This window comes from Moschus berezovskii, chromosome 2, assembly GCF_049115385.1.
Source record: "Moschus berezovskii isolate FMDL1 chromosome 2, NW_MosBer_1.0, whole genome shotgun sequence".
NCBI classification, from domain to species: Eukaryota; Metazoa; Chordata; class Mammalia; order Artiodactyla; family Moschidae; genus Moschus; species Moschus berezovskii.
The window spans coordinates 51,032,059-51,059,128 of record NC_142461.1 but is presented as its reverse complement, the minus strand read 5'-3'; the positions used below and the strand labels follow the sequence as shown (position 1 = coordinate 51,059,128).

Genomic DNA, 27,070 nt, shown 5'->3' with positions numbered 1-27,070 from the left:
ACCCTGTTTAAGAAACAGAAACATGCACTTTGGCATATGGAAAAGATGAGAAGAAATTGGATACATGTGCCTTAAAAATGGTCACCTCCAATATTTTTCTTACTTTCAAATGTGCATTGCATTAAGTCATAAGTTACTCATGGAAAAGTAATTCTTTATGATTATACAGAGTCCTTGTAGGCATAAACAATGTCAAATTTTATAAACAATAAGTTGCTTTGGGAGAAGGAATAAGATGGCGGAGGAATAGGACGGCGAGACCACTCTCTCCCCCACAAATTCATCAAAAGAACATTTGAATGCGGAGTAAAGTCCACAAAACAACTTCTGAATGCTGGCAGAGGACATCAGGCACCCAGAAAAGCAGCCCATTGTCTTTGATAGGAGGTAGGAAAAAACATAAAAAATAAAAAGAGAGACAAAAGAGGTAAGGTTGGAGCTCCGTCCCGGGAAGGGAGGCTTTAAAAAGAGAGAAGTTTCCAAACACCAGGAAACACACTCACTGGCGAGTCTGAGGCAAGTCTTGAAACCTCAGAGGGCCACATCAGTTCAGTTCAGTTCAGTCGCTCAGTTGTGTCCGACTCTCCGCGACCCCATGAATCACAGCACGCCAGGCCTCCCTGTCCATCACCAACTCCCGGAGTTCACTCAAACTCATGTCCACAGAGTCAGTGATGCCATCCAGCCATCTCATTCTCTGTCGTCCCCTTTTCCTCCCACCCCCAACCTTTCCTAGCATCAGAGTCTTTTCCAGTGAGTCAACTCGTCGCATGAGGTACATAACAGGGAGGAAAAAGAAAGAAATAATTAAAACCCACAGATTACCCGCCAAGCGGTAACTCCCAGCAGAGAAGCAGCGTAGACGCCTGCATACGCCATTAGCAAGCGGGGGCTGGGAAGGGAGGAGCCAGCTGAACTGCTTAGAGAGAGGACTGGGCTTGAATGCCGCAAGAACAATCTGAGAGAACTGGGGATAGCAAAGCAGACTGTGGAATAGCTTCCCCGCGAAAAGGCGGAAAGCCCTAACTTAAGACTCCACCAGCCCCGCTCACAGAACAAAGGACTGAGCAGAGCCAGCTGGCTGCGGTCAGCCCATCCCCCATCCCCAGCCGAGACAGGCAGGGTGGACAGCCAGAGCCGGAGGGGGCAACCGGGGCCCCAGAAAGGGATCCGATACAAACTGCAGGCAGGCTTGTTGCTAATCAAGACTTCTTGGGCTCAGGCTGGTGGATATCTGCCTGAGAAGGTGCGCTGGCTGTACACCCAGAAAACCGAGTGGCAGGGACTGGGGAGGCGATAAGTTTCACTGACCGTGCTCCCCAAACACCTGGTCACCTGAGCTGCTCGGACCGGGGAAGGCACAAAACGCAGGCCCAAACCAAGTCTGTGCCTTTGTGGAATACCCGAGAAACTGAACTTGAACCACTCAGACCTGGGAAGTGCATACAACCCAGCCCCAGCCTCGGAGAGTTCCCGGCAGAGCAACCTAGAGCCTGTGCAGTGTAAACTGGGACAACACACATGCTGTGAGTGGGGGCAAACCCAGTGTGGGCGAGACGATGCGAGCACTCCCCACAGACACCAGAGATATATGTCTGCAGCGTTCCTCCCTTCCCAGAACAGGACTGAACAACTGAGCCTTAAAAAGTGTCCACCCAACCCCTAGTATCTGGGCAGAAATTAGACACTGAAGAGACCAGCAAACAGAAGCTAAAACAGAGGGAACCACCTTGGAAATGACAGGTAGAGAAGTCTAGAGGATAATAAGACCAAAAACCAGAGTCAAGAGACTTAAGTCCAAATCCTGAGAACACCAGAGAACTCCTGACTCCAGGGAACATTAATCAATAGGAGCTCATCAAACGCCTCCATACCTACACTAAAACCAAGCACCACCCCAAGGGTCAACAAGTTCCAGAGCAAGACATACCACGCAAATTCTCCAGCAACACAGGAAACTAGCCCTGAGCTTCAATATACAGGCTGCCCAAAGTCACTCCAAACCCACTGACATCTCATAACTCATTACTGGACACTTCATTGCACTCCAGAGAGAACAAATCCAGCTCCACCCACCAGAACACTGACACACGCTTCCCTAATCAGGGAACCTTGACAAGTCACCCGTCCAACCCCACACACAGCGAGGAAACTACATAATAAAGAGAACTCCACAAACTTCTAGAAGAGGGAAAGGTGACCACAAGCAAAGTAATATAAGCAAGATGAAGAGGCAGAGAAATACCCAGCAAGTAAAGGAACAAGATAAATGCCCACCAACACAAACAAAAGAGGAAGATATAGGGAATCTACCTGATAAAGAATTTCAAATTCTGATGGTGAAAATGATTCAAAATTTTGAAAGCAAAATGGAGTTACAGATAAATAACCTGGAGAAAAGGATTGAGAAGATGGAAGAAAGGTTTAATAAGGACTTAGAGGAAATAAAAAAGAGTCAATATACAATGAATAATGCAATAGATGAGATCAGAAACACTCTCGAGGGAACAAACAGTAGAATAACAGAGTCAGAAGACAGGATAAGCGAGCTAGAAGATAGAATTGTAGAAATAAATGAAACAGAGAGGAAAAAAGAAAAACTAATTGAAAGAAATGAGGACAATATTAGAGACCTCTGGGACAATGTTAAACACTCCAACATTCGAATCATAGGAGTCCCAGAAGAAGAAGACAAAAAGAAAGACCATGAGAGAATACTTGAGGAGATAATAGTTGAAAACTTCCCTAAAATGGGGAAAGAAATAATCACCCAAGTCCAAGAAACCCAGAGAGTCCCCAACAGGATAAACCCAAGGCGAAATACTCCAAGATACATATTAATCAAATTAACAAAGATCAAACACAAAGAACAAATATTAAAAGCAGCAAGGGAAAAGCAGCAAATAACACACAAGGGGATTCCCATAAGGATAACAGCTGATCTTTCAACAGAAACTCTTCAGGCCAGGAGGGAATGGCAAGACATATTTAAAGTGATGAAAGAAAATAACCTATAGCCCAGATTACTGTACCCAGCAAGGATCTCATTCAAATATGAAGGAGAAATCAAAAGCTTTACAGACAAGCAAAAGCTGAGAGAATTCAGAATCACCAAACCAGCTCTCCAACAAACGCTAAAGGATCTTCTCTAGACAGGAAACACAAAAAGGGTGTATAAACTCGAACCCAAAACAATAAAGAAAATGGCTACGGGATCGTACTTATCAATAGTTACCTTAAACGTACATGGGTTGAATGCCCCAACCAAAAGACAAGGCTGGCTGAATGGATACAAAAACAGGGCCCCCATATATGTTGTCTACAAGAGACCCACCTCAAAACGAGGGACACATACAGACTGAAAGTGAAGGGCTGGAAAAAGATATTCCACGCAAATAGAGACCAAAAGAAAGCAGGAGTAGCAATACTCATATCAGATAAAATAGACTTTAAAACAAAGGCTTTGAAAAGAGACAAAGAAGGAAACTACATAATGATCAAAGGATCAATCCAAGAAGAAGATATAACAATTATAAATATTTATGCACCCAACATAGGAGCACCGCAATATGTAAGACAATTATTAACAATTATGAAAGGGGAAATTAACAACAATGCAATAATAGTGGGAGATTTTAATACCCCACTTACATCTATGGATAGATCAACTAAACAGAAAATTAACAAGGAAACACAAACTTTAAATGATACAATAGACCAGTTAGACCTAATAGCTATCTATAGGACATTTCACCCCAAAACAATGAATTTCACCTTTTTCTCAAGCGCACACGGAACATTTTCCAGGATAGATCACATTCTGGGCCATAAATCTAGCCTTGGTAAATTCAAAAAAAATTGAAATCATTCCAAGCATCTTTTCTGATCACAAGGCAGTAAGATTAGATCTCAATTACGGGAGAAAAACTATTAAAAATGCCAACATATGGAGTCTGAACAACATGCTGCTGAATAATGAAAAAATCATAGAAGAAATCAAAAGAGAAATCAAAATACGCATAGAAATGAATGAAAATGAAAACACAACAACCCCAAACCTATCAATTCAGTTCAGTTCAGTCGCTCAGTCGTGTCCGACTCTCCGCGACCCCATGAATCACAGCATGCCAGGCCTCCCTGTCCATCACCAACTCCCGGAGTACACTCAAACTCATGTCCACAGAGTTGGTGATGCCATCCAGCCATCTCATTCTCTATCATCCACTTCTCCTCCCGCCCCAACCTTTCCCAGCAACAGAGTCTTTTCCAGTGAGTCAACTCGACGCATGAGGTGGCCAAAGTATTGCAGTTTCAGCTTTAGCATCAGTCCTTCCAATGAACACCCAGGACTGATCTCCTTTAGAATGGACTGGTTGGATCTCCTTGCAGTCCAAGGGACTCTCAAGAGTCTTCTCCAGCACCACAGTTCAAAAGCATCAATTCTTCAGCGATCAGCTTTCTTCACAATCCAACTCTCACATCCATACATGACCAAGGGAAAAACCATAGCCTTGACTAGACGGACCTTGGTTGGCAAAGTAATGTCTCTGCTTTTTAATATACTATCAAGGTTGGTCATAACTTTCCTTCCAAGGAGTAAGCGTCTTTTAATTTCATGGCTGCAATCAGCATCTGCAGTGATTTTGGAGCCCAAAAAAATAAAGTCTGACACTGTTTCCACTGTTTCCCCATCTATTTCCCATGAAGTGATGGGACCAGATGCCATGATCTTTGTTTTCTGAATGTTGAGCTTCAAGCCAACCTTTTCACTCTCCTCTTTCACTTTCATCAAGAGGCTTTTGAGTTCCTCTTCACTTTCTGCCATAAGGGTAGTGTCATCTGCATATCTGAGGTTATTGATATTTCTCCCAGCAATCTTGATTCCAGCTTGTGCTTCTTCCAGCCCAGTGTTCCTCATGATGTACTCTGCATATAAGTTAAATAAGGAAGGTGACAATATACAGCCTTGACGTACTCCTTCTCCTATCTGGAACCAGTCTGCTGTTCCATGTACAGTTCTGACTGTTGCTTCCTGACCTGCATACAGGTTTCTCAAGAGGCAGGTCAGGTAGTATGGAATTCCCATCTCTTTCAGAATTTTCCACAGTTTATTGTGATCCACACAGTCAAAGGCTTTGAGACACTGTAAAAGCAGTGCTAAGGAGGAACTTCATAGCAATCAGGCACACCTCAAGAAACAAGAAAAAAAGTCAACTAAATAACCTAACTCTACATCTAAAGCAACTAGAAAAGGAAGAAATGAAAAACCCCAGGGTTAGTAGAAGGAAAGAAATCGTAAAAATTAGGGCAGAGATAAATGCAAAAGAAACAAAAGAGACCATAGCAAAAATCAACAAAGCCAAAAGCTGGTTCTTTGAGAAGGTAAATAAAATTGACAAACCATTAGCCAGACTCATCAAGAAACAAAGGGAGAAGAACCAAATCAATAAAATTAGAAATGAAAATGGAGAGATCACAACCGAAAACACAGAAATACAAAGGATTATTAGAGAATACTATCAGCAATTATATGGCAATAAAATGAATAACCTGGAAGAAATGGACAAATTCCTAGAAAAGTACAACTTTCCAAAACTGAAGCAGGAAGAAATAGAAAATCTGAATAGACCCATCACAAGCATGGAACTAGAGGCTGTAATCCGAAATCTTCCAGCAAACAACCCAAAAGCCCAGGTCCAGACGACTACACAGCTGAATTCTACCAAAAATTTAGAGATGAGCTAACACCTATTCTACTTAAACTCTTCCAGAAAATTGCTGAGGAAAGGAAACTTCCACACTCATTCTACACTAATCCCAAAACCTGGTAAAGATCCCATAAAAAAAGAAAACTACAGGCCAATATCACTGATGAACATAGATGCAAAAATACTTAACAAAATTCTAGCAATCAGAATCCAACAACACATTAAGAAGATCATACATCATGACCAAGTGGGCTTTATCCCAGGAATGTAAGGATTCTTCAATATCTGCAAATCAATCAATGTAATACACCACATTAACAAACTGAAAAATAAAAATCATATTACTATCTCAAAAGATGCAGAGAAAGCCTTCGACAAAATTCAACATCCATTTATGATAAAAACCCTCCAGAAAGTGGGAATAGAAGGGACATATCTCAACATAAAAGCGATATATGACAAACCCACAGCAAACATTATCCTCAATGGTGAAAAACTGAAAGCATTTCCCCTAAAGTCAGGAACAAGACAAGGGTGCCCACTCTCACCACTACTATTCAACATAGTTATGGAAGTTTTGGCTACAGCAATCAGAGCAGAAAAAGACATAAAAGGAATACAAATTGGAAAAGAAGAAGTAAAACTTTCACTATTCGCCGATGACATGATCCTCTACACAGAAAACCCTAAAGACTCTACCAGAAAACTACTAGAGCTAATCAATGAATACAGTAAAGTTGCAGGATATAAAATCAACACACAGAAATCCCTTGCATTCCTATACACTAATAATGAGAAAATAGAAAGAGAAATTAAGGAAACTATTCCATTCACTGTTGCAATGAAAAGAATTAAATACTTAGGAATATATCTACCTAAGGAAACAAAAGACTTGTACATAGAAAACTATAAAACACTAGTGAAAGTAATCAAAGAGGACACTAATAGATGGAGAAATATACCGTGTTCGTGGATTGGAAGAATAAATATTGTAAAAATGAGTATACTACCCAAAGTAATTTATACATTCAATGCAAACCCTATCAAGCTACCAACGATATTTTTCACAGAACTAGAACAAATAATCTCACAATTTGTATGGAAATATAAAATCCTCAAATAGCCAAAGCAATCTTGAGGAAGAAAAATGGAACTGGGGGAATTAACCTGCCGGACTTCAGGCTCTACTACAAAGCCACAGTCATCAAGACAGTATGGTACTGGCATAAAGACAGAAATATAGATCAATGGAACAAAATAGAAAGCACAGAGATAAATCCACGCACCTATGGACACCTTATCTTTGACAAAGGAGGCAAGAATATAACATGGAGAAAAGACAGTCTCTTTAACAAGTGGTGCTGGGAAAACTGGTCAGCCACTTGTAAAAGAATGAAACTAGAACACTTCCTAACACCATACACCAAAATAAACTCAAAATGGATTAGAGAGCTAAATGTAAGACCAGAAACTATAAAACTCCAGAGGAGAACATAGGCAAAATACTCTGACATAAATCACAGCAGGATCCTCCAAAAAACCATCTCCCAGAATATTGGAAATAAAAGCAAAAATAAACAAATGCGACCTAATTAAAGTCAAAAGCTTCTGCGCAGCAAAGGAAACTATAAGCAAGGTGAAAAGACAGCCTTCAGAATGGGAGAAAATAATAGCAAATGAAGCAACTGATAAAGGATTAATCTCCAAAATATACAAGCAGCTCCTGCAGCTCAATTCCAGAAAAATAAGTGACCCAATCAAAAAATAGGCCAAAGAACTAAACAGACATTTCTCCAAAGAAGACATAAAGATGGCTAACAAACACATGAAAAAATGCTCAACATCCCTCATAATCAGAGAAATGCAAATCAAAACCACAATGAGATACCATTTCACACCAGTCAGAATGGCTGCTATCCAAAAGTCTACATGCAATAAATGCTGGAGAGGGTGTGGAGAGAAGGAAACCCTCTTACCCTGTTGGTGGGAATGCAAACTAATACAGCCACTATGGAGAACAGTGTGGAGATTCCTCAAAAAACTGGAAATAAAACTGCCATATGATCCAGCAATCGCACTCCTGGGCATACACACCGAGGAAACCAGAATTGAAAGAGACACATGTACTCCAATGTTCATCGCAGTACTGTTTATAATAGCCAGGACATGGAAGCAATCTAGATGTCCATCTGCAGACGAATGGATAAGAAAGCTTTGGTACATATACACAATGGAGTATTACTCAGCCATTAAAAAGAATACATTTGAACCAGTTCTAATGAGGTGGATGAAACTAGAGCCTATTATACGGAGTGAAGTAAGCCAGAAAGAAAAACACCAATACAATATACTAACACATATATATGGAATTTAGAAAGATGCAAATGATAACCCTGTATACAAGACAGCAAAAGAGACACAGATGTATAGAACAGTCTTTGGGACTCTGTGGGAGAGGGAGAGGGTGGGATGATTTGGGAGAATGGCATTGAAACATGTATATTATCATATGTGAAACGAATCGCCAGTTTAGGGTCGATGCATGTTACAGGATGCTCGGGGCTGGTGTGCGGGGATGACCCAGAGGGAGGATAAGGGGAGGAGGGAGGTGGGAGGGGGGGTTCGGGAGGGGGAACTCATGTACCCCCGGGGCGGATTCATGTCAATGTATGGCAAAACCAACCAATATAATATTGTAAAATAATTAGCCTCCAATAAAAAAAAAAAAAATAAGTTGCTTTGGACCAGGGTCTGCTGCTGCTGCTGCTGCTAAGTCACTTCAGTCGTGTCCGACTCTGTGTGACCCCATAGATGGAAGCCCACCAGGCTCCCCCATCCCTGGGATTCTCCAGGCAAGAACACTGGAGTGGGTTGCCATTTCCTTCTCCAATGTGTGAAAGAGAAAAGTGAAAGTGAAGTGGCTCAGTCGTGTCCGACCTTTAGCGACCCCACGGACTGCAGCCTACCAGGCTCCTCCATCCATGGGATTTTCTAGCAAGAGTACTGGAGTGGCTTGCCATTGCCTTCTCCGGGACCTGGGTCTGAGTCTCATGCAATTTTCTATACTATCCACAAAGCCTGGCAGGTTTCTGGCACTTAATGAATATTCAATAAATTTGAATAGAATAAATATATTGATATAAATAATAACAAATTCTCTAAATAATAATATGCAAAAGTTAACAAGACATTTATATGTGTTAATGTCCCTGAGGCTGTACTCAAGTCCAGAAGGAATTTAATCTATTACTGTAAAATAATAATTGGTTGGGGCTTTTCCCCTCTATCCTCTACTGACTACAGTAATTTCATATACTATAAGAATTGTATAAATTGGTGTCTAATTTGTTCAAATTAATCAGGTTATTCTTCTAAAAATACCACTATTAAACCAAACATGTGCTTTATCATTATAATTATTATTAGAGTACAATTATTCTAAGAACCAGCAGTATAAAGGGGAGACTTGGGGATGTGAAAGAATTCAAACCATTCAAGAACCACTGGCTGTAAACTTTGGGAAGGCCAGATACTAAAGTATTCCCAGACATTAATCTCAGGTCTCAAAGTATGGAATGTAGACCACATGCATCAGAATTCTCTTTTTGAATTAAGCCCAGATTTCTAGGCTCAATTATAGGCTTCATCAGAATCACTGGGGGTGAGGTTCTAGAACATGTACTTTGTATTTGTGTGTGTGTGTGTGTGTGCATGTGACTTTATTCAAAAATTCTTTAAATTGAAGTATAGTTGATTTATAATATAGTGTTAGTTTGAGTGTTAGTTTGAGGTTAGTTTGAGGCATAGTGATTCCATTTTATATATATATATATAAATAAGGGCTACCCTACTGGTTCAGTGGTAAAGAATCTGCACGCCAATGCAGGAGACCTGGGTCAGTCCCTGGGTTAGGAAGATCTCCTGGAGGAGGAAATGGCAACCCACTCCAGTATTCTTGCCTGGGAAATCCCACATACAGAGGAGCCTGGCAGGCTACAGTTCACTGGGCTGCAAAAGAGCTGGATATGACTTAGTGACTAAACAACAACATATATACATATGCAACTATGTGTGTGTGTGTATATATATGCACATACATATATATATGACATATAATATTGGCTACACAAAATATTACAAAAAATATTGAACATAATTCCTATGCTATACAGTAGGTCCTTGTATTTATCTACTTTATATGTAGTACTGTTAGAATAGGTACTTTTAACAAGCACTGCAGATTATCTGAATGCACACTAAATCTGAACACTACTCATCTACCTTCAAATAGGTTATAAGATGGTTATTTTCTACCCACTCCAGTTACAATCTATGTTCTATATGTGATCATCTTTTCATCATCATAAAAACAATTTATGGAAAGCAACAACATTCTAGTCTCCCATATAATTTTTCCAGTTCTCCTATTAGCATTTAGCCCAAAATGACAGTGTAGTTTTAGAGGGAAGGGAAAAACATGATGTTTAAATTTTAAGCTATAAAATGTCTTTCCTACTCAGATCTGGAAAACATCTTTATACCTGTTGGACATTTGTCTGCACAGATACAAAAATAAATACGTTTTCTAAGTTGAACAAGTATCCCTAGGATGCCCATGTGATGAGAGAGCAGCAGTGTAGCACAGTGGTTAGGAGAACAGGTTCTCTGGATACACCCTCCTCCACTTACTGGCTGTGGTGTCTTAGGCTCTGTTGCTTAACTTCTCTGAGACCACATTTCCTAAATGAGGATTAATAAATGGTGTCAGACTCAGAGAGTAATTAACTCAGAGGTTAAAATGGAATAATGTACAGAAAGTGCTTAGCACATTGTCTAGCAAGCAGTAATTGCTCAATAAATGTTCATCATGACAATACTAATTTGAACACAACATTCTTAATTCTACACCCCAAAGATGGGATACAATCATATTCAATATGTCTAACCACAAAAGAGCCTCTGGGACAGAAAAGTAACAAGTTCAGGAAATCCTTTGATGCAGCCCCTCAGTTCATTAGAGAAGAAAACGCATGTGTGAAAGGCCAACATTTGGACACAGACCACAGTAGGCTCTATGGTTTTTTACTGGTTGTGTGCTGACTGTCTACCTGCTATCTGCCCTCAACATAACGTCTAAGAAGGGATACTTCACATCCACTTGAGGCCCACCCAGAACAGGCTTCAATAAACATGTGTGGAACTCCCCAGGTTTGTATGCATTTTGTTCCTTTATACACAGCTGTTCTTTTCCGATGGAAAACAAAAAACAAAAAAGCAGCGAGAATAAGCTAAACAGGAGAAATAATGTGAAATAATTTACATCAACACTTCAGATAATTCTCCCTGGCAGCCCAAAATCTTGCTCATGTATGTTACCTAGCATTGCAAAATAAAAGTCTTTAATTTTTTAAGAGACTCTTTGATTTCTTCACAGCTGTGGGGGCAGTCAGAGAAAGAGCGGGATGGTTGGTGGCCTCAGGGAGTCAGTGAAAAGATAATGCTGTTTGACTCTAATTTCCTATTTGGTGTTTCTTCCCTGGGAATCCCATGCATGGGGAGTGGGGTGGAGGGAGGAGGGGGATTAGGCCCAGAAGGGAGTACACAACACAGCCTGGTCCGTACCAAGTAAGTCTTAAAGGTTTATCTCCACAAACCAATCTATTTTGAACAGTTTTCAAGGGAGATGACCATGTCTTGATTTACCCTCTTATTTGCAGAGGAGCTTCTACAATGTTAAGCATGGGTGGGTGTTTAATCAATATTATGACCTAATACTCCTATTTCTGTAACAGGCTCAGGAAATGAATTCAGCAAATGAACATTCTTTTTCTAGTCACAGAAATCCAAACATGAAATTTGCCTGATGGAAAGAAAGCTCAGAAATCAGCTGATATCTCTGACTTAAACTGATAATCTGTGTTGCATGCTATTTTAGGAACTCATTCTGATTTTGCAGGATCCAGTGGCTTAACTTGCTTTTAGTGCGACACTCCCATAAACAAACTTCAAGTTAGTTTATGTTCCATGCATGAAAGATGGTTGCCACCATCATTCTCTGTGCTATGTACTAGCTCCACATTAGCAGTTTTACAGAGAATCAGGTTCAGTTCAGTTCAGTCGCTCAGTCGTGTCCGACTCTCCGCGACCCCATGAATCACAGCACGCCAGGCCTCCCTGTCCATCACCAACTCCCGGAGTACACTCAAACTCATGTCCACAGAGTCGGTGATGCCATCCAGCCATCTCATTCTCCGTTGTCCCCTTCTCCTCCCGCCCCCAACCTTTCCCAGCATCAGAGTCTTTTCCAGTGAGTCAACTCGTCGCATGAGGTGGCCAAAGTATTGCAGTTTCAGCTTTAGCATCAGTCCCTCCAATGAACATCCAGGATTGATCTCCTTTAGAATGGACTGGTTGGATCTCCTTGCAGTATAAGGGACTCTCAAGAGTCTTCTCCAACACCACAGTTCAAAAGCATCGATTCTTCGGCGATCAGCTTTCTTCACAGTCCAACTCTCACATCCATACATGACCACGGGAAAAACCATTGCCTTGACTAGACGGACCTTGGTTGGCAAAGTAATGTCTCTGCTTTTTAATGTGCTATCAAGGTTGGTCATAACTTTTCTTCCAAGGAGCAAGCGTCTTTTAATTTCATGGCTGCAATCAGCATCTGCAGTGATTTTGGAGCCCAAAAAAATAAAGTCTGACACTGTTTCCACTGTTTTTCCATCTATTTCCCATGAAGTGATGGGACCAGATGCCATGATCTTTGTTTTCTGAATGTTGAGCTTCAAGCCAACCTTTTCACTCTCCTCTTTCACTTTCAAGAGGCTTTTGAGTTCCTCTTCACTTTCTGCCATAAGGGTAGTGTCATCTGCATATCTGAGGTTATTGATATTTCTCCCAGCAATCTTGATTCCAGCTTGTGCTTCTTCCAGCCCAGCGTTCCTCATGATGTACTCTGCATAGAAGTTAAATAAGCAAGGTGACAATATACAACCTTGACATACACCTTTTCCTATTTGGAACCAGTCTGTTGTTCCATGTCCAGTTCTAACAGTTGCTTCCTGACCTGCATACAGGTTTCTCAAGAGGCAGGTCAGGTGGTCTGGAATCAGGTTAACACAGCTTAAATGGAAAACCCAATCTTTACTGAATCACTCAAAAAACAATTGTTTCCTGGGCAGGCTAGATGCTAAATATACAATGACAAACAACAGGTATGCCACTCATTGCAAAGAACTTACTGGCTAGACGATCTTTTAATAAAACAGAATGACAATTTCAATGGTAGTTTTATACTGTTCCTTCCACATTAGCCAAGCTGAACTACATTTCATGGAATTCCCTCCACTGTGTTGCTCCATTTAGGGTTGGCCCCTTGAGAAAGCTGCATGTTCTTAAAGGCAAGCATGAAACTACAGACTGACGGCGTGCTGGGTGCCAAGTGCTGTGGCAGCTCGTGCACAGGGTCAGTGACCAGTAGCACCACGGTGTTGGCACAGGGTGGTGCCAGATTGATGCTTCTTCAGATCCTACCACATCTTCTTCAATTACTCCTATTCCTGGGCCAGGCACGTGTGAGCTCAGAGGTGAGGCACACAGCTCCTTCCGCAGGACACCCACATGGGCAATGTCCAGCAATAACAAACAGATGGGGGTTCCAGGTAGTCCCTATTTTCCCCCATTTCATGTCTAGCTTTTCTTTTCAACTGCTGGCCCACAGTGACTTTAGGACCACACAGAAACCAAGAGGATAGCTTCACATAAATAAATAAATTTCCTCAGCAGCTCACACAATTGTGTAAGGTCTAATTCCTATAATAAATATCCACATTTATCATGGTGGTTCTGATTCCCTGATTGAACCCTGAACCTTGAACCCTGAGAGGGATCAATTATCCATGCTTGAGATGCAAAGAGGTTTTAAAGACAATATAGGGTTTATAAGTCTTTCAAAGAAGAAATGGCTCCTAATACATATCTGTGTAAGAAATATCAGTGTTTGCCAAACTAAGCAACAAACAGATATGCCCGCTGAACTCATGTTATCTTCTCTGGCAAGTTCTAGTAGTCAAACTCCAAAGACCAGTCCAAACCTTCTCTGTTGTTTCCACCTTGAGTATGCTCTCCCCACCTATTATTTAGGGGAGGCAAAAGTAATGACTTTTGAACTGTGGTGTTGATGCTTTTGAACTGTGGTGCTAGAGAAGATTCTTGAGAGTCCCTTGGACTGCAAGGAGATTCAACCAGTCCATCCTAAAGGAAATCAGTCCTGAATATTCATTGGAAGGACTGATGCTGAAGCTGAAACTCCAATACACTGGCCACCTGATGCAAAAAACCGACTCATTGGAAAAGACCCTGATGCTGAGAAAGACTGAAGGCGGGAAGAGAAGGGGATGACAGAGGATGAGATGTTGGATGACATCACTGATGCAATGGACACAGTTTGAGTAGGCTCCAGGAGTTGGTGATGGACAGGGAAGCCTGGCGTGCTGCAGTCCATGGAGACACAGAGAGTTGGATACGACTGAGCTACTGAACTGAACTGAACACAATGGCTATAGTATCTAATTTTAAAAAGGAGGAATGGGATGTAGCCAAGATGGCAGAATGGGAAGTGCCTGAACTCATCTCTTTCCACAGGCACACCAAAACTGCAACTACTTACAGAGCAACCATCCATGAGAATGAGCTGAAGACTTGCAGAAAAGATTTCCCCAACAAAAGATATAAGGAACGGACTACAACAAGACAGATAGGAGGGACCAAGATGTAGTATACGCAGGCCCATATACCCGAGTGAGAAACCCATAAATGGGAAGAATATCACAATCACAGAGGCCCTCCACAAGGAAAGAGAGCTCTAAGCCACACACTGTGCTCTGAAGCCTGGGATCCTGCAGCAGGAAGATGAGTCCCTACAACTTATGCTTTGAAAGCCAGTGGGGCTTGTGTTCAGAAGAGCCACAGAACTTAGGAAACAGACTGCTCTTAAAGAGCATGTGCAGAGGTTGTAGCTTGAAAAAAGCCTGGGTCAGACCTACTTGCTATTCTTGGAGAGCCTCTTGAGAGGCAGGAAGCACCTGGGACTTCACTTGAGAATGAAGACACTGGTGGCATCTACTTAGGGGAGCTCACTCTACCATGATGTCAGCACTGGCAAGTGCCATTTTAGAATCCTTCCAATAGCCTATTAGTGATGGGGGCTTACCTGCCCACTACCACCAGCTCCACAGCCCCCAGGCTGCACAGCCAACTGCTTGGGGAGCCTACCACATCCTCCAGTGGGCCCCCAACATGAGGTAGAACCTCACAGCTAAACAAGTTTGGAAGAAATATGCTCCAAATGAAGAAACAAGACAAAACCTCAGAAAAAGAACGAAAGTAGAGACAGCAACCTGATAAAGGGTTCAAGGTAATGATCAAAAATGATCATTTTTTGATCATCAAAAAAGATGCAAAATGAACTTCAGAGAAGAATGGATGAAAACTGGGAGAATTTTAACAGAGTTAGAAAATATAAGGAAAAACCAAAAAAAGTTGAAGAATATACTAACTGAAATGAAAAATACACTGGAAGGAATCAACAGTAGATTAGATGATACAGAGGAATAATCAGTGATCTGGAAGAGTAGTGGAAATCACCCACGCTAAACATAAAAAAGAAAAAGAAGGATTAAAAGAAATAAGAATAATTTAAGAAACCTCCGGACCACATCAAGCATACTAACATTGCAATATAAGAGTCCCAGAAGGAGAAAAGAAAGAGAAAGGGGCAGAGAACTTACTTGAAGAAATAATAGCTAAAAACTTCCCTAAATTAGGGAAGGAAATAGACATCCAGATCCAGAGAGACATCCAGAGTTTCAAACAAGATGAACCCAAAGAGGTCCACATCAAGTCATACTATAACTAAAATGACCAAAAAAATGTATTTCTAAATCATTTTGCTGTAGAGCAGAAACTAGCACAACATTGTAAAACAACTATACTTCAATAAAATAAATTTTAAAAAATATATAAAAAATCTAAAAATTAATAGCAAGAGAAAAGCAACCAGCAATGTATAGTAAACTGATGTTCAGCAGAGACTTTGCAAGCCAGAAGGGAGTGACACTATATAATCAAAGCGATGAAAGGAAAAAAACCTACAACTGAGAATACTTTTCCTGGCAAGATTATCACTCAGATTTGAGGGAAAGATAAAGAATTTTACAAACAAGTAAAAGCTAAAAGAATTCAGAACCACTAACCCAACCTTACAAGAAATCTTAAAGGGACTTCTCCTAGTGAAAAAGAAAAGGCCACAAGTAGAAATATAAAAATTATGAAAGGAAAAATCTCATGGGTAAAGGCAAACATATATGAAAGGTAGTAGATCACTTATAAAGCTAGTAGAAAGGTCAAAACACAAAACTAGTAATATCATCTATATCCACAATAAGTAGTTAAGAGATAACACAAAACAAAATAATGTAAAACATGATGTTAGAAGCATTAAACATAACAGGAAAATAAAAATGTAGGGGTGTTAGAATGTGTTTGAACTTAAGAGATCACTAATATATGTGTGTATATATACACACATACATATAACTTAGATCATCAATATATATGTGTGAATATATACATATATATATATGTGTGTATGCATGCTCAGTTGTTTCAGTTGTATCTGACTCTTTGCAACTCTATGGACTGTAGCCTACCAGACTCCTTTGTCCATGGGATTCTCCAGGCAAGAATACTGAAGTGTGTTGCAATGCCCTCCTCCAGGGGATGTTCCAGACCTAGAATCGAACCCACGTCTTTTATGTCTCCTGCACTGGGAGGCAGTTCCTTACTACCAGTGCCACTTGGGAAGACCCATACATATATAAAACTTGAGATTATCAATATAAATGTGTGTGTGTGTGTATAGTAACCACAAACCAAAAACCTATAATGTTCCATGTGCTCAGTCACTCGTGTCTTACTCTTTGTGACCCTATGGACTGTAGCCCAGTAGGCTCCTAGGTTCACGGGATTGTTCAGGCAAGAATACTGGAGTGGGTTGCCATTTTCTCCTCCAGGGGCTCTTCTGACCCAGGGATCAAACTCGCATCTCCCGTGTCTCCTGCATTGGAAGGTGGATTCTTTACCACTGAGCAACTTGGGAAGCCCCCAAAACTATAACAGATACATATAAAAAAACAGAAAAAAATCTAAACACTCAATATAGGCATCAAATCACAATGGAAGAGAACAAAAGAAGAAAAAAAAAACTATAAAACAACCAAAGCAATTAATGGAATGGCAATAAGAACACACCTATCAATAATTACTTTAAATGTAAATAGACAAAACGTTCCAATTAAAAGACATGTTTGCCATCCTCACCCAAATTTTCAGCATTCAAAATAAGATTATTTCCTGAGCACCTACAATGTACCAGGCTTGGGATACATCAAGAAACAAAACACAGATCCCTACTATCATGGTGCTTACATTTCAGTGACATATTGACCAAACGCAGCACTTTCTAATAGAACTGATTAACCTCCCTGCCAGTTGCTCCTTTGCCTGGCCTTCCCAGTTAACGATGTCACCATTCACCCCGGGTCTTCTTTTCCATCTCACCCTCACCTGTTCCAAATCCTATCAGGTTTACACTTATCTCTGCTGTCAATACTCCCCACTGCTCAGAGGACACCCAGGATTCTGCTACTTGACCCAGCCTCTACTATCAGACTTATCTTCTACTATACCCCGTGTTCCAGCTGCATCCAACTGAATCCACCATTGTTCACAGCCATGACCCTTGTTCTTCAGCATGTTTGTTCTCCTGCCTCAGCCCTCTCTCCTTTCCTTGACCTGGTAAACCTCTACACATCCTCTAAGGACTAGCTTAACTGATATCTCTTCTTGGAAGACTTCATCTATTCAAGAAGACAATTATTTGCTTCTTCCTCCAATTCAATTATGATACTTGTACTGATCTGCTTACCTGTTTGCATCCCATCCAGACTGAGAACTCACTGAAGTCAAGGATGATGCCATCCATCTTGGACCACTCCAGGCAGCCCCTAACACCATGCCCGGCATGCAGGAGGTGCTTAAATAAACAGCTGTTCAATTTGGTAGCCCTCTCGCATTAGAGGTTTTGCATTAGAGCCTTTTGCTCACCAGTGAGAATCTCTAATTCAGCAGAAAGCGTTTTTCTCTTTCTAGAAACTGGAGGTGCTAGATTAAATAAGATAATCACTCACTTCACTTCTGGAGGCAACAGCCCGGTGCAACGGGGTCAGCCACATGTTGTCCTTGGCATTCACACGAGCTCCTGGAACCAAACACCACAGGTTAGACACACAACACAGTCAGGGCAAGTTCTGCTGATGCAAAGTCTGATGCTGTATCTTGTGCTTTTGTTTGCCTGGTACAAACAACACATTTTGTTTGTTTGGGTTTTTTGTGTATCAATCATGTGCTTTCTGGCCAGACAGGAGGCGATACTGGGTCCAGTGGAAGAAGCAAGATCATGAGTTTAGAATGTCACAAGAATTGGGTTAAGACTAGAAGAGAAATAACAGTGTCTCACTGGGTAGGAGATACAGTTTTAAGAAAGATGAGATTCTCCAGGACTTTAGAAATACAGGTTCTGAAGAATGGAGAACTTCTCAAGGGTATGGATGTATGTATGTGTGCTCCTGAATATAATATATATTCCTGAATATAAACTATATAATCATATGCATTATTTTATTTTTAGTCGTTAAGCATATTTATCTCACAGGGCAGACAACATCCTTCTTGACAAATTATTAGGGATGAGCAGTCTTTTAACAAATGTATATTATACTAGAGGCGAGTGAGATGTCAAACAAATTTGTAAAGTTGGGTTCTGATGAGACTTGATCTGGGCTAAAGGGATTAGCAGAAATCCATATTATCCAAGACCCTAATTATCCCTCTGGAACTAGCCACATATTTCGGTAGGAAGAAGCCAGCTTCCATGGGAGCTTTTGAACAGACACCACATGAAGCCTCTGTGGGCTGTTCACAACTCCCTCACACTATGGGGTGGACAGATAGGGTGACACAGCCATGTCTCCTCAGCTGAACTAGTTTAAACCAGAGCTGTGAAAATTGCCTATTACCACAAATAGCAAAAGACCTATTTTACTTCATGGTTTTGATCATATGAGTAATACATGAATGTATTCTTTCTTTAAAAGATAGATTGTTATAGATTTAGGTAAAGTCCCTTTGAGAATCACCCCCAATGCTGGACTCTCTTCAATCCCTGAAGAAAACTACTACTCTGAGTTGGTACATGAGATTCTGATTTATGTCTTATATGCAAATATGTGTACCTGTAGAAAATATTTCCAATATTTCACTATAAACAATGCTGCTATGAACATCCATAAAATGACTCTGTGCAAGTGTGTAAGTATTTTTCTAGGATACATAATTAGAAATGGACCTTTGGTGTCATTGACCATGCACTTTTGGTTTTAATAGTTTCAACCCTTCAAAGTGTGCCAATTTACACACTCACAGTGTATGATTGCTTTATTTCCTCACATTTTTATCAATACTTGCTATCATCAGTTATTTATTATTATTATTCAAGGAATATGCATAACAATCTCTTTGAGTTCTTCTCCAGAACTGGGGCCACCACTCAAGTGGAGGATGGGAACTTCAGGCTGAGCACACGATTCCTGGAGCACTGCCCAGTTGCCTCACCACCAACCAATCAGAAGAAAGTCACACAGTCTGCATTCCTCATTCCAAATGTTGCCTTCCTCTTCTGGGGCCCGGTGGTGACCTATTAGGCCTCCTGTTTGGCTCCTGTCTGTTTCATCACTGACTAGGTCCAACAGTTTTGGGCTAAATTGCTGTTACTACAAGGGCTTCCCAGGTAGCACTAGTGCTAAAGAGCCCATCTGCCAATACAGGCAACACAGGAGATGTGGGTTCAATCCCTGGGTCGGGAAGATCCCCTGGAGGAGAAAATGGCAACCCACTCAAATATTCTTGCCTGGAGAATCCCATGGACAGAGAAGCCTGGTGGGCTACAGTCCAAAGGGTCGCAAAAAGAATTGGATACGACTCTTGAGAGTCCCTTGGACTGCAAGGAGATCCAAACACTCCATTCTAAAGGAGATCAATCCTGGGTGTTCACTGGAAGGACTGATGCTAAAGCTGAAACTCCAATACTTTGGCCACCTCATGCGAAGAGTTGACTCACTGGAAAAGACTCTGATGCTGGGAGGGATTGGGGGCGGGAGAAGAGGACGACAGAGAATGAGATGGCTGGATGGCATCACCGACTTGATGGACATGAGTTTGAGTGAACTCCGGGAGTTGGTGATGGACAGGGAGGCCTGGCGTGCTGTGATTCATGGGGTCGCAAAGAGTCGGACATGACTGAGCGACTGAACTGAACTGAAGTGACTGTGCATATCAGTTACTTAAAATATTGCAAACCTGATTGGAAGAAAATGGTCTTACATTTCTGTGTTGCCTATTTGACAATGAGATTGGGCATCTTCTAATATGTTTGTTTACTCAGTTCAGTTCAGTCGCTTAGTCGTGTCCGATTCTCCGCGACCCCATGAATCACAGCACGCCAGGCCTCCCTGTCCACAACCAACTTCCAGAGTTCACTCAAACTCATGTCCACAGAGTCGGTGATGCCATCCAGCCATCTCATTCTCTGTCGTCCCCTTCTCCTCCCGCCCCCAATCTTTACCAGCATCAGAGTCTTTTCCAGTGAGTCAACTCGTCGCATGAGGTGGCCAAAGTATTGGAGTTTCAGCTTTAGCATCAGTCCCTCCAATGAACACCCAGGATTGATCTCCTTTAGAATGGACTGGCTGGATCCCCTTGCAGTCCAAGGGACTCTCAAGAGTCTTCTCCAACACCACAGTTCAAAAGCATCAATTCTTCAGCGATCAGCTCTCTTCACAGTCCAACTCTCACATCCATACATGACCATGGGAAAAACCATAGCCTTGACTAGAAGGACCTTTGTTGGCAAAGTAATGTCTCTGCTTTTTAATATACTATCAAGGTTGGTCATAACTTTCCTTCCAAGGAGTAAGCATCTTTTAATTTCATGGCTGCAATCACCATCTGCAGTGATTTTGGAGCCCCCCAAAATAAAATCTGACACTGTTTCCACTGTTTTCCCATCTATTTCCCATGAAGTGATGGGACCAGATGCCATGATCTTTGTTTTCTGAATGTTGAGCTTCAAGCCAACCTTTTCACTCTCCTCTTTCACTTTCATCAAGAGGCTTTTGAGTTCCTCTTCACTTTCTGTCATAAGGGTAGTGTCATCTGCATATCTAAGGTTATTGATATTTCTCCCAGCAATCTTGATTCCAGCTTGTGCTTCTTCCAGCCCTGTATCTCATGATGTACTCTGCATATAAGTTAAATAAGCACGGTGACAATATACAGCCTTGACATACTCCTTTTCCTATTTGGAATCAGTCTGTTGTTCCATGTCCAGTTCTAACTGTTGCTTCCTGACCTGCATACAGGTTTCTCAAGAGGCAGGTCAGGTGGTCTGGTATTCCCATCTCTTTCAGAATGTTCCACAGTTTATTGTGATCCACACAGTCAAAGGCTTTGGCATAGTCAATGAAGCAGAAATAGATGTTTTTCTGGAACTCTCTTGCTTTCTCCATGATCCAGCGGATGTTGGCAATTTGATCTCTGGTGCCTCTGCCTTTTCTAAAGCCACTTGTAATTCAATCCCTGAGAACCGTTTATTTATATTCTTTGCCTATTCCCCCTATTTTTCTTATAATTTATATGCATACATTTATATTGTAGTTACTATTATTACTGTTTATGTATTCTAAAATTCTAAACAAAAAATGTTTTATGTAGATCCAAATGTGCCTTTTAATATCAAAATTCTTTTAAGGAGCAAAGTGCCGCTGAGCTTGCTGGGAACATAAAGCAACGCACACCCCCATGTGTCACAAACACCAGCACTGTGTTCATGCAGCTCTGGACTCACTTGAGAAACTGAAGGATAATTAGAAATCTAGGGAGTAGATTCAGTCACTGTGTAAGCCTTCCATTCCTCCACTAATCCTCCTCCACAAGGCTGAAAAGGCAGCTGCCAGGGAAACCACCTCTCCCAGAATAACAAAATGATTATGACAAAAGCAGAGTAATCTGAATGGGGACGCGTATTTCATCACTGACATCTCGTGAGACTGGCTTCCTCATCCTCTTCCTCTATCAGAGTCTTGTTTACATGTCAGAGGGAGATGTCAGATGGTTTGAGTTGAATATTTATAACTGATTTTTCTAAAGGAAGCTTCATGTTATTTACCTGCCTGTCAGGCACCATTGTGCACTGAAGGACACAGAGTCAGCATGTCTAATGATTTAAAGGCAAATGCTTTTTCCCTCAAGCACATTTAAAAAAAAATTTTTTTAAAGCACCAGGTTATACTGATTCTCCAGAAACCAAGACCTAACTAAAAGTTATCAGGCATGAACTCTAATTACAAATTAAGCATCTTTTTTTTTTAATCTTATCCCTACTACTGCTTGATTTTATTTTCATAGATAACAGGAATAAAGAGAACTCTGAGCATATTTTCAGAGGCAATATTTCTGTTCTTTTCACCATGTCATCTAAAAACAAGTAGGACAAAGAAAAAAGATAGATCAAATGACTAAAAATTTTACAGGCCAGCAAGAACAATTGATTCTTAAGCCAACGTTTGGCTTTTAATTATAGAAATAAATATGAAAGAAAGATCACATGAAATATGATTATAATACAGTGAGATCAGCTTGCTATTTATTTTTTAAAAACAAACAGACCAAATCTCATTATAGCCCAGGAGCACTGTCCTGCAAAGTAATGACCTTAGAAGAGTACATGATAATTCCAAATATGTGGCAATTGCTCAAAACATTTTAAAAACTCCCCTTGGAGTTGCCTTTGGGGCCAGTTTATATGCCTATCAGCAAATGGCCCATTACTTTATAATCACACTACATTGGAGACCAAAATCAGCATTGGAGACCAAAATCAGCATTGCCTCATTTAATTACCCCTCTTTTTCTAGACCGCCCCCCAAAATCAAATCCAACCTCAAAGGATGAATATTTGTTATGCATGAAAGAATCAAAAGAATGACCTGCCACCAGCTCTGGAGGCAATTTGCATTGGGAGTGGTAATCACATTTTGAAAAATCACAGGAAATAATTTCATAGGAATACCACTTGTTTGGTGGCCTAAATTCTAATTTATTTTTTTTAATTAATAGCTGCAACTCACAAACACTCACATATTACAGGGTGTGTACTCCCGGTTTTCTTCCTTCAGCTCAGAACTCTCTCTCTAACCCTTGTGTGTTTCCAGAATTTCTCTACAAGGTCTTGTTACTATGGCTGTTTCTCTGTGTGCTCTGCTCCCTGTATCTCAACACTAGTCTCTTAACTCTTAGCCACTGATTGGTTCACACTGATCTCATTCATATATCTCCAGGCAAATGATTTAGCAAGCTCTTGACCTTCTCTCTGCCTTAATCCTGACTTGGTCTGTTCCAAAACAGAAGCTAGAAGCAGGTGGTGAAAATAAAGCCAGAAGCAGTTATAAGAAGAGGAAATCTGCAAGGCCTGAATTCCTTGCTCTCTACTCAGAGACACTCAGGGTTCCATCTGCCTAGTTAACAAAAGATAATGTCAGTAGGAATTTAGTGGGCTTGAGTTACACTATGCTCTGTAAGTTAATACAACAATGGAGAACACAGCTGTAATGAGAGATTCTGGCAAAGTAAAACGATTTGTCCAACGTGGGAATCATTAGCACCTCATTCATTATTAAACTGGAAAACAATTTGGTCGGATTCCCTAAAGGGTCAGCTGCCAGATATAAGTCTAGAGATGAAATCACTGCTCTTGCAATGATATTTGTTTAGGAATATACTACACAAAATGAATAAAGGACCTTCCAGGGAAATTAAAACCATGAGAATTTCAAGAGTTTACTAAGTTTCCACAGTTGAGTAAAATCCCTAAAGAACCTTCACAATTCTCTCCCGTATCCTAAGTCTTCCTAATTTGATGAGGGAAGGAGGAAAAATTCCATAGCATGTGCCACCTAAAATTTACTAGAGGCATTAACAGCTCAGTGATTCTTCCTAGATGACTGGGCTAAGGAAACAGGTGTATAGATCAAAAGATACAGAACACTTTCTCCTGGCTCTGAATGAGCCCTGTTTAAAAAAGGCTGGGGTGCTCCATGCCCACATAAAGGAGAGGTGAAACCAAGTCTCTTGCTTATCAGACCCTAGATGCCTGGGAAAAAAATAGATGGGTCACCTGCCTGCTGAAGAATTAAAACCTTCCCCTTCAAATGTAGAAAAAGAAACAAACCAATACGCAAAAATGCATAGCTGGGGATATAATACAAAGTTCTAAATTTGCACAGTCATGACCCAAACATTCCTCTGAGAACCCTGAGCTGTGTCTTAAAACAACACTTAGAAGGTAGGTAGAGCTTGTTGGGATCATTAGGTGTCATACCACAAAAGTCTTTATTTTTTACCTCCACCAATTCTGCCTATAATTTTCCATAGGCCAAATTTCTACTGCTGGGGCAACCAGCCAGGTGTGCACTGGCTCTTAGCCACAGACTGTGCCAGGGCCAAGTACTACATATTTGTTTGGAATACAGCCTTGAAACATCTTTAGAATTATCAGAAGGAAGGCCTGTTCTCAAGAGCATAAAAAATACTCCACGAATTCTAACCTAACTTCCATGAGACTGTCAGGAGCATGGAGCACAAGCATTGCAAGGCATAGAATACTTCTTTCCTGAGAAAAGCTACCTCAAGAACACAAACACAACAAAAATAAGGGCAATGTCAATCTTCCTTGTGCATCACAGCACCATGCTTTTTCAGTGTTCTCCATACCTGCTCCAATACTGTATCAGTTCCCATCTTTGCATAGCTCACTTTGGAATTATACAATTTCCCTTTACTACTGCAAATAAGGGCAAAACCTTATTATTGACCTTTTGCATAGTCTCTGGGCAGCGGCATTTCCTCTAGATCTGAATCTCTCCAAACCAAAAGAAGGAAGAAGAAAGCCAGCGAGCCTGCACGCAATCCACACTGAGACTCATGCACATGCTTAGATCCATTCCAGGGATTTGTCCAGCAAATACTCAAAAGAGAAAGCACAGGCTGGTTTTGGGTGAGATGTACCAAGTAACGGTGCTTATGCGTTGTTTAGTCACTCAATCGTGTCCGACTCATTGAAATCCTATGGACTGTAGCCCGCCAGGCTCTTCTGTCCATGGGAATTTTCCAGGCGAGAATACTGGAGTGGGTTGCCATTTCCTCCTCCAGGGGATCTTCCTGACACAGGGATCGAACCCACGTCTTCTGCATCTCCTGTATTGACAGGCAGATTCTTTACCACTGAGCCACCTGGGATTCCCACCAAGTATACAGGTTTCCAAAAATGAAAACATTGGTATTTTAAAATCTGATGAAGTATTTAGAATACATAGAAAAATAAAGAGAACAGTATCACAAAGACCAGTATGCACACAATATGTGCTGGCCATATATTTACTTCCAATTTTTAAAAAATGAAGTATTTTACAGAATTACTGTCACTTTTATACCCTCCCCTGAAAACATCTCTCAATTTGCCTCCTCAGAGGTAACTACTATCCAGAAACTGATGTTTCATTTTTTCCCATATTTTTATGCTTTGATTACATTATAGTCATGTATCTAACCTAATCTCCATGAGGTTAAGTTAAACAAAATAGTACTGTTTTGCAATGCAATTTAAAAATATATAAATACACACAATCTATGTGTATTCATGTCGACTTTAAGGAATCCATTTTCCTTCTTTAATTTTTTACAATGAAAGAAACAGATATCCAAATGTACAGAATGCATCCACAATACTGGGCCTGATTACTTGTTAAGATGGTCAGGAATCAGACTTTCAAAGCAACATGAAAGTTTTACTGGAGAAGTCATTTTTCAATAAGAAGAATGCCTTGTATTGTCCCTTGTCTACTGATAAAAATCAGTATCAAATAAATGTCCGCAAGTACAATAGAGAAACTTTGTTTGGGTTCTTTGTAGTAGTCAATCTAGTAAATTGGTTATTTAAATTTTCACATGCCATTGACTTTTAAGCACAGCTGATATTTACCTGACAGAATCAGGAGTTCAATTATCTCTGCATCTCCCAGAAACGCAGCCACATGAAGTGGGGTTCGCTTCTCAGAATCCTGAAACGATGGCAAAGATAAACAAGTCAGTACCGGCCGGAGGTGCCTTTGGTAGATACAGTATGACATGTCACTTACTCTGAGGTTAATGCTTGTGGGAGAGAGTGAAGGCCAAACATCTATTCAGATGAGTGCTGGTTACACATTTCTCTCAGCATCTCCCCCAGTCACATGAAGGAAAGATCCCCATTTTTGTGTCTGTATATTGTATTTGCCTCATTGCTCCTTTGATTAGAGCCCAGCTCAGGTCAAGGATGGCCCATCATGCACTGGATGATGAAATAATTTATCTTTAAATCTTCAGTATGGGTAAAAAAATTTCAAAGCTTCTACCTAACAGTACAGTTCAAAGCTTTCAATGATTTATTTTCTTTCTAAGAAAATCTAGTTTTTCTAAGAAACTATTCACAAGGACATGAAATATAAATACAATTATTTTCCATTACTGTTGCTTAGGCCACTGCCCATTCATGTAATACTTATTGAATGCCTACTGTGTGTCAGGAACCAGATTCTGGGGACAGAGGGGTGACTGTGACTTCCTGCCTTCATGAAACTTACAATCAAGTGGGAAGGCTGATAATAGTCATGTAACCCAATGACACATGAGATCCTTTCAGATGGTGATAAAGACTATAACAAAATTAAGACAGGATAATGAGATCAAGTGACTGTTAAGATGGGAATAAGATTCCTTAGAGTGGTTGAGTAAGGCCTTTCTGAGGGTACTGACACTGAAGCTGAGGCAAGTATTACTAACCCTGCTGTCCAGATGAAAAACTATGGCTCAAATAAATTAAGAAATGTCCTCAAGACTCCACAGGTATATAAGAAAGTCAAGATTAGACCTTCACCTGTCAGATTCCAGACTAAGTCCTTTGCATGGCATTTAACATATTGTGCAGCATGATAACAGGCAGGGGAAAAAATACTGCTTCCCCATCTGTAAATTGGAGATAATACTTCCCTAGAGGACTGATAAGAGCATTCAAGACAACGTTTAAATAAATAAGTCCTCGGCAGGTATGAGGCTTGGTGCATGCACAGCAAGTGCTCTGTGGTAGC

General features: G+C 40.7%; 1 protein-coding gene across 3 annotated transcripts in view; it reads right to left on the bottom strand.

Moving 5' to 3' along the window:
* ANKRD44 (ankyrin repeat domain 44) overlaps window positions 1–27,070 on the bottom strand; it is a 320,963-nt gene that overhangs the window by 126,236 nt on the left and 167,657 nt on the right. For all 3 annotated transcript variants that reach the window (XM_055398457.2, XM_055398458.2, XM_088828639.1), the window contains exons 3-4: window positions 25,927–26,005; window positions 17,963–18,033 (exon numbers count right to left, since the gene is read on the bottom strand). In XM_055398457.2, coding sequence (XP_055254432.1) covers window positions 17,963–18,033; window positions 25,927–26,005 — 150 coding nt within the window. The remainder of the gene's footprint in view (window positions 1–17,962; window positions 18,034–25,926; window positions 26,006–27,070) is intronic.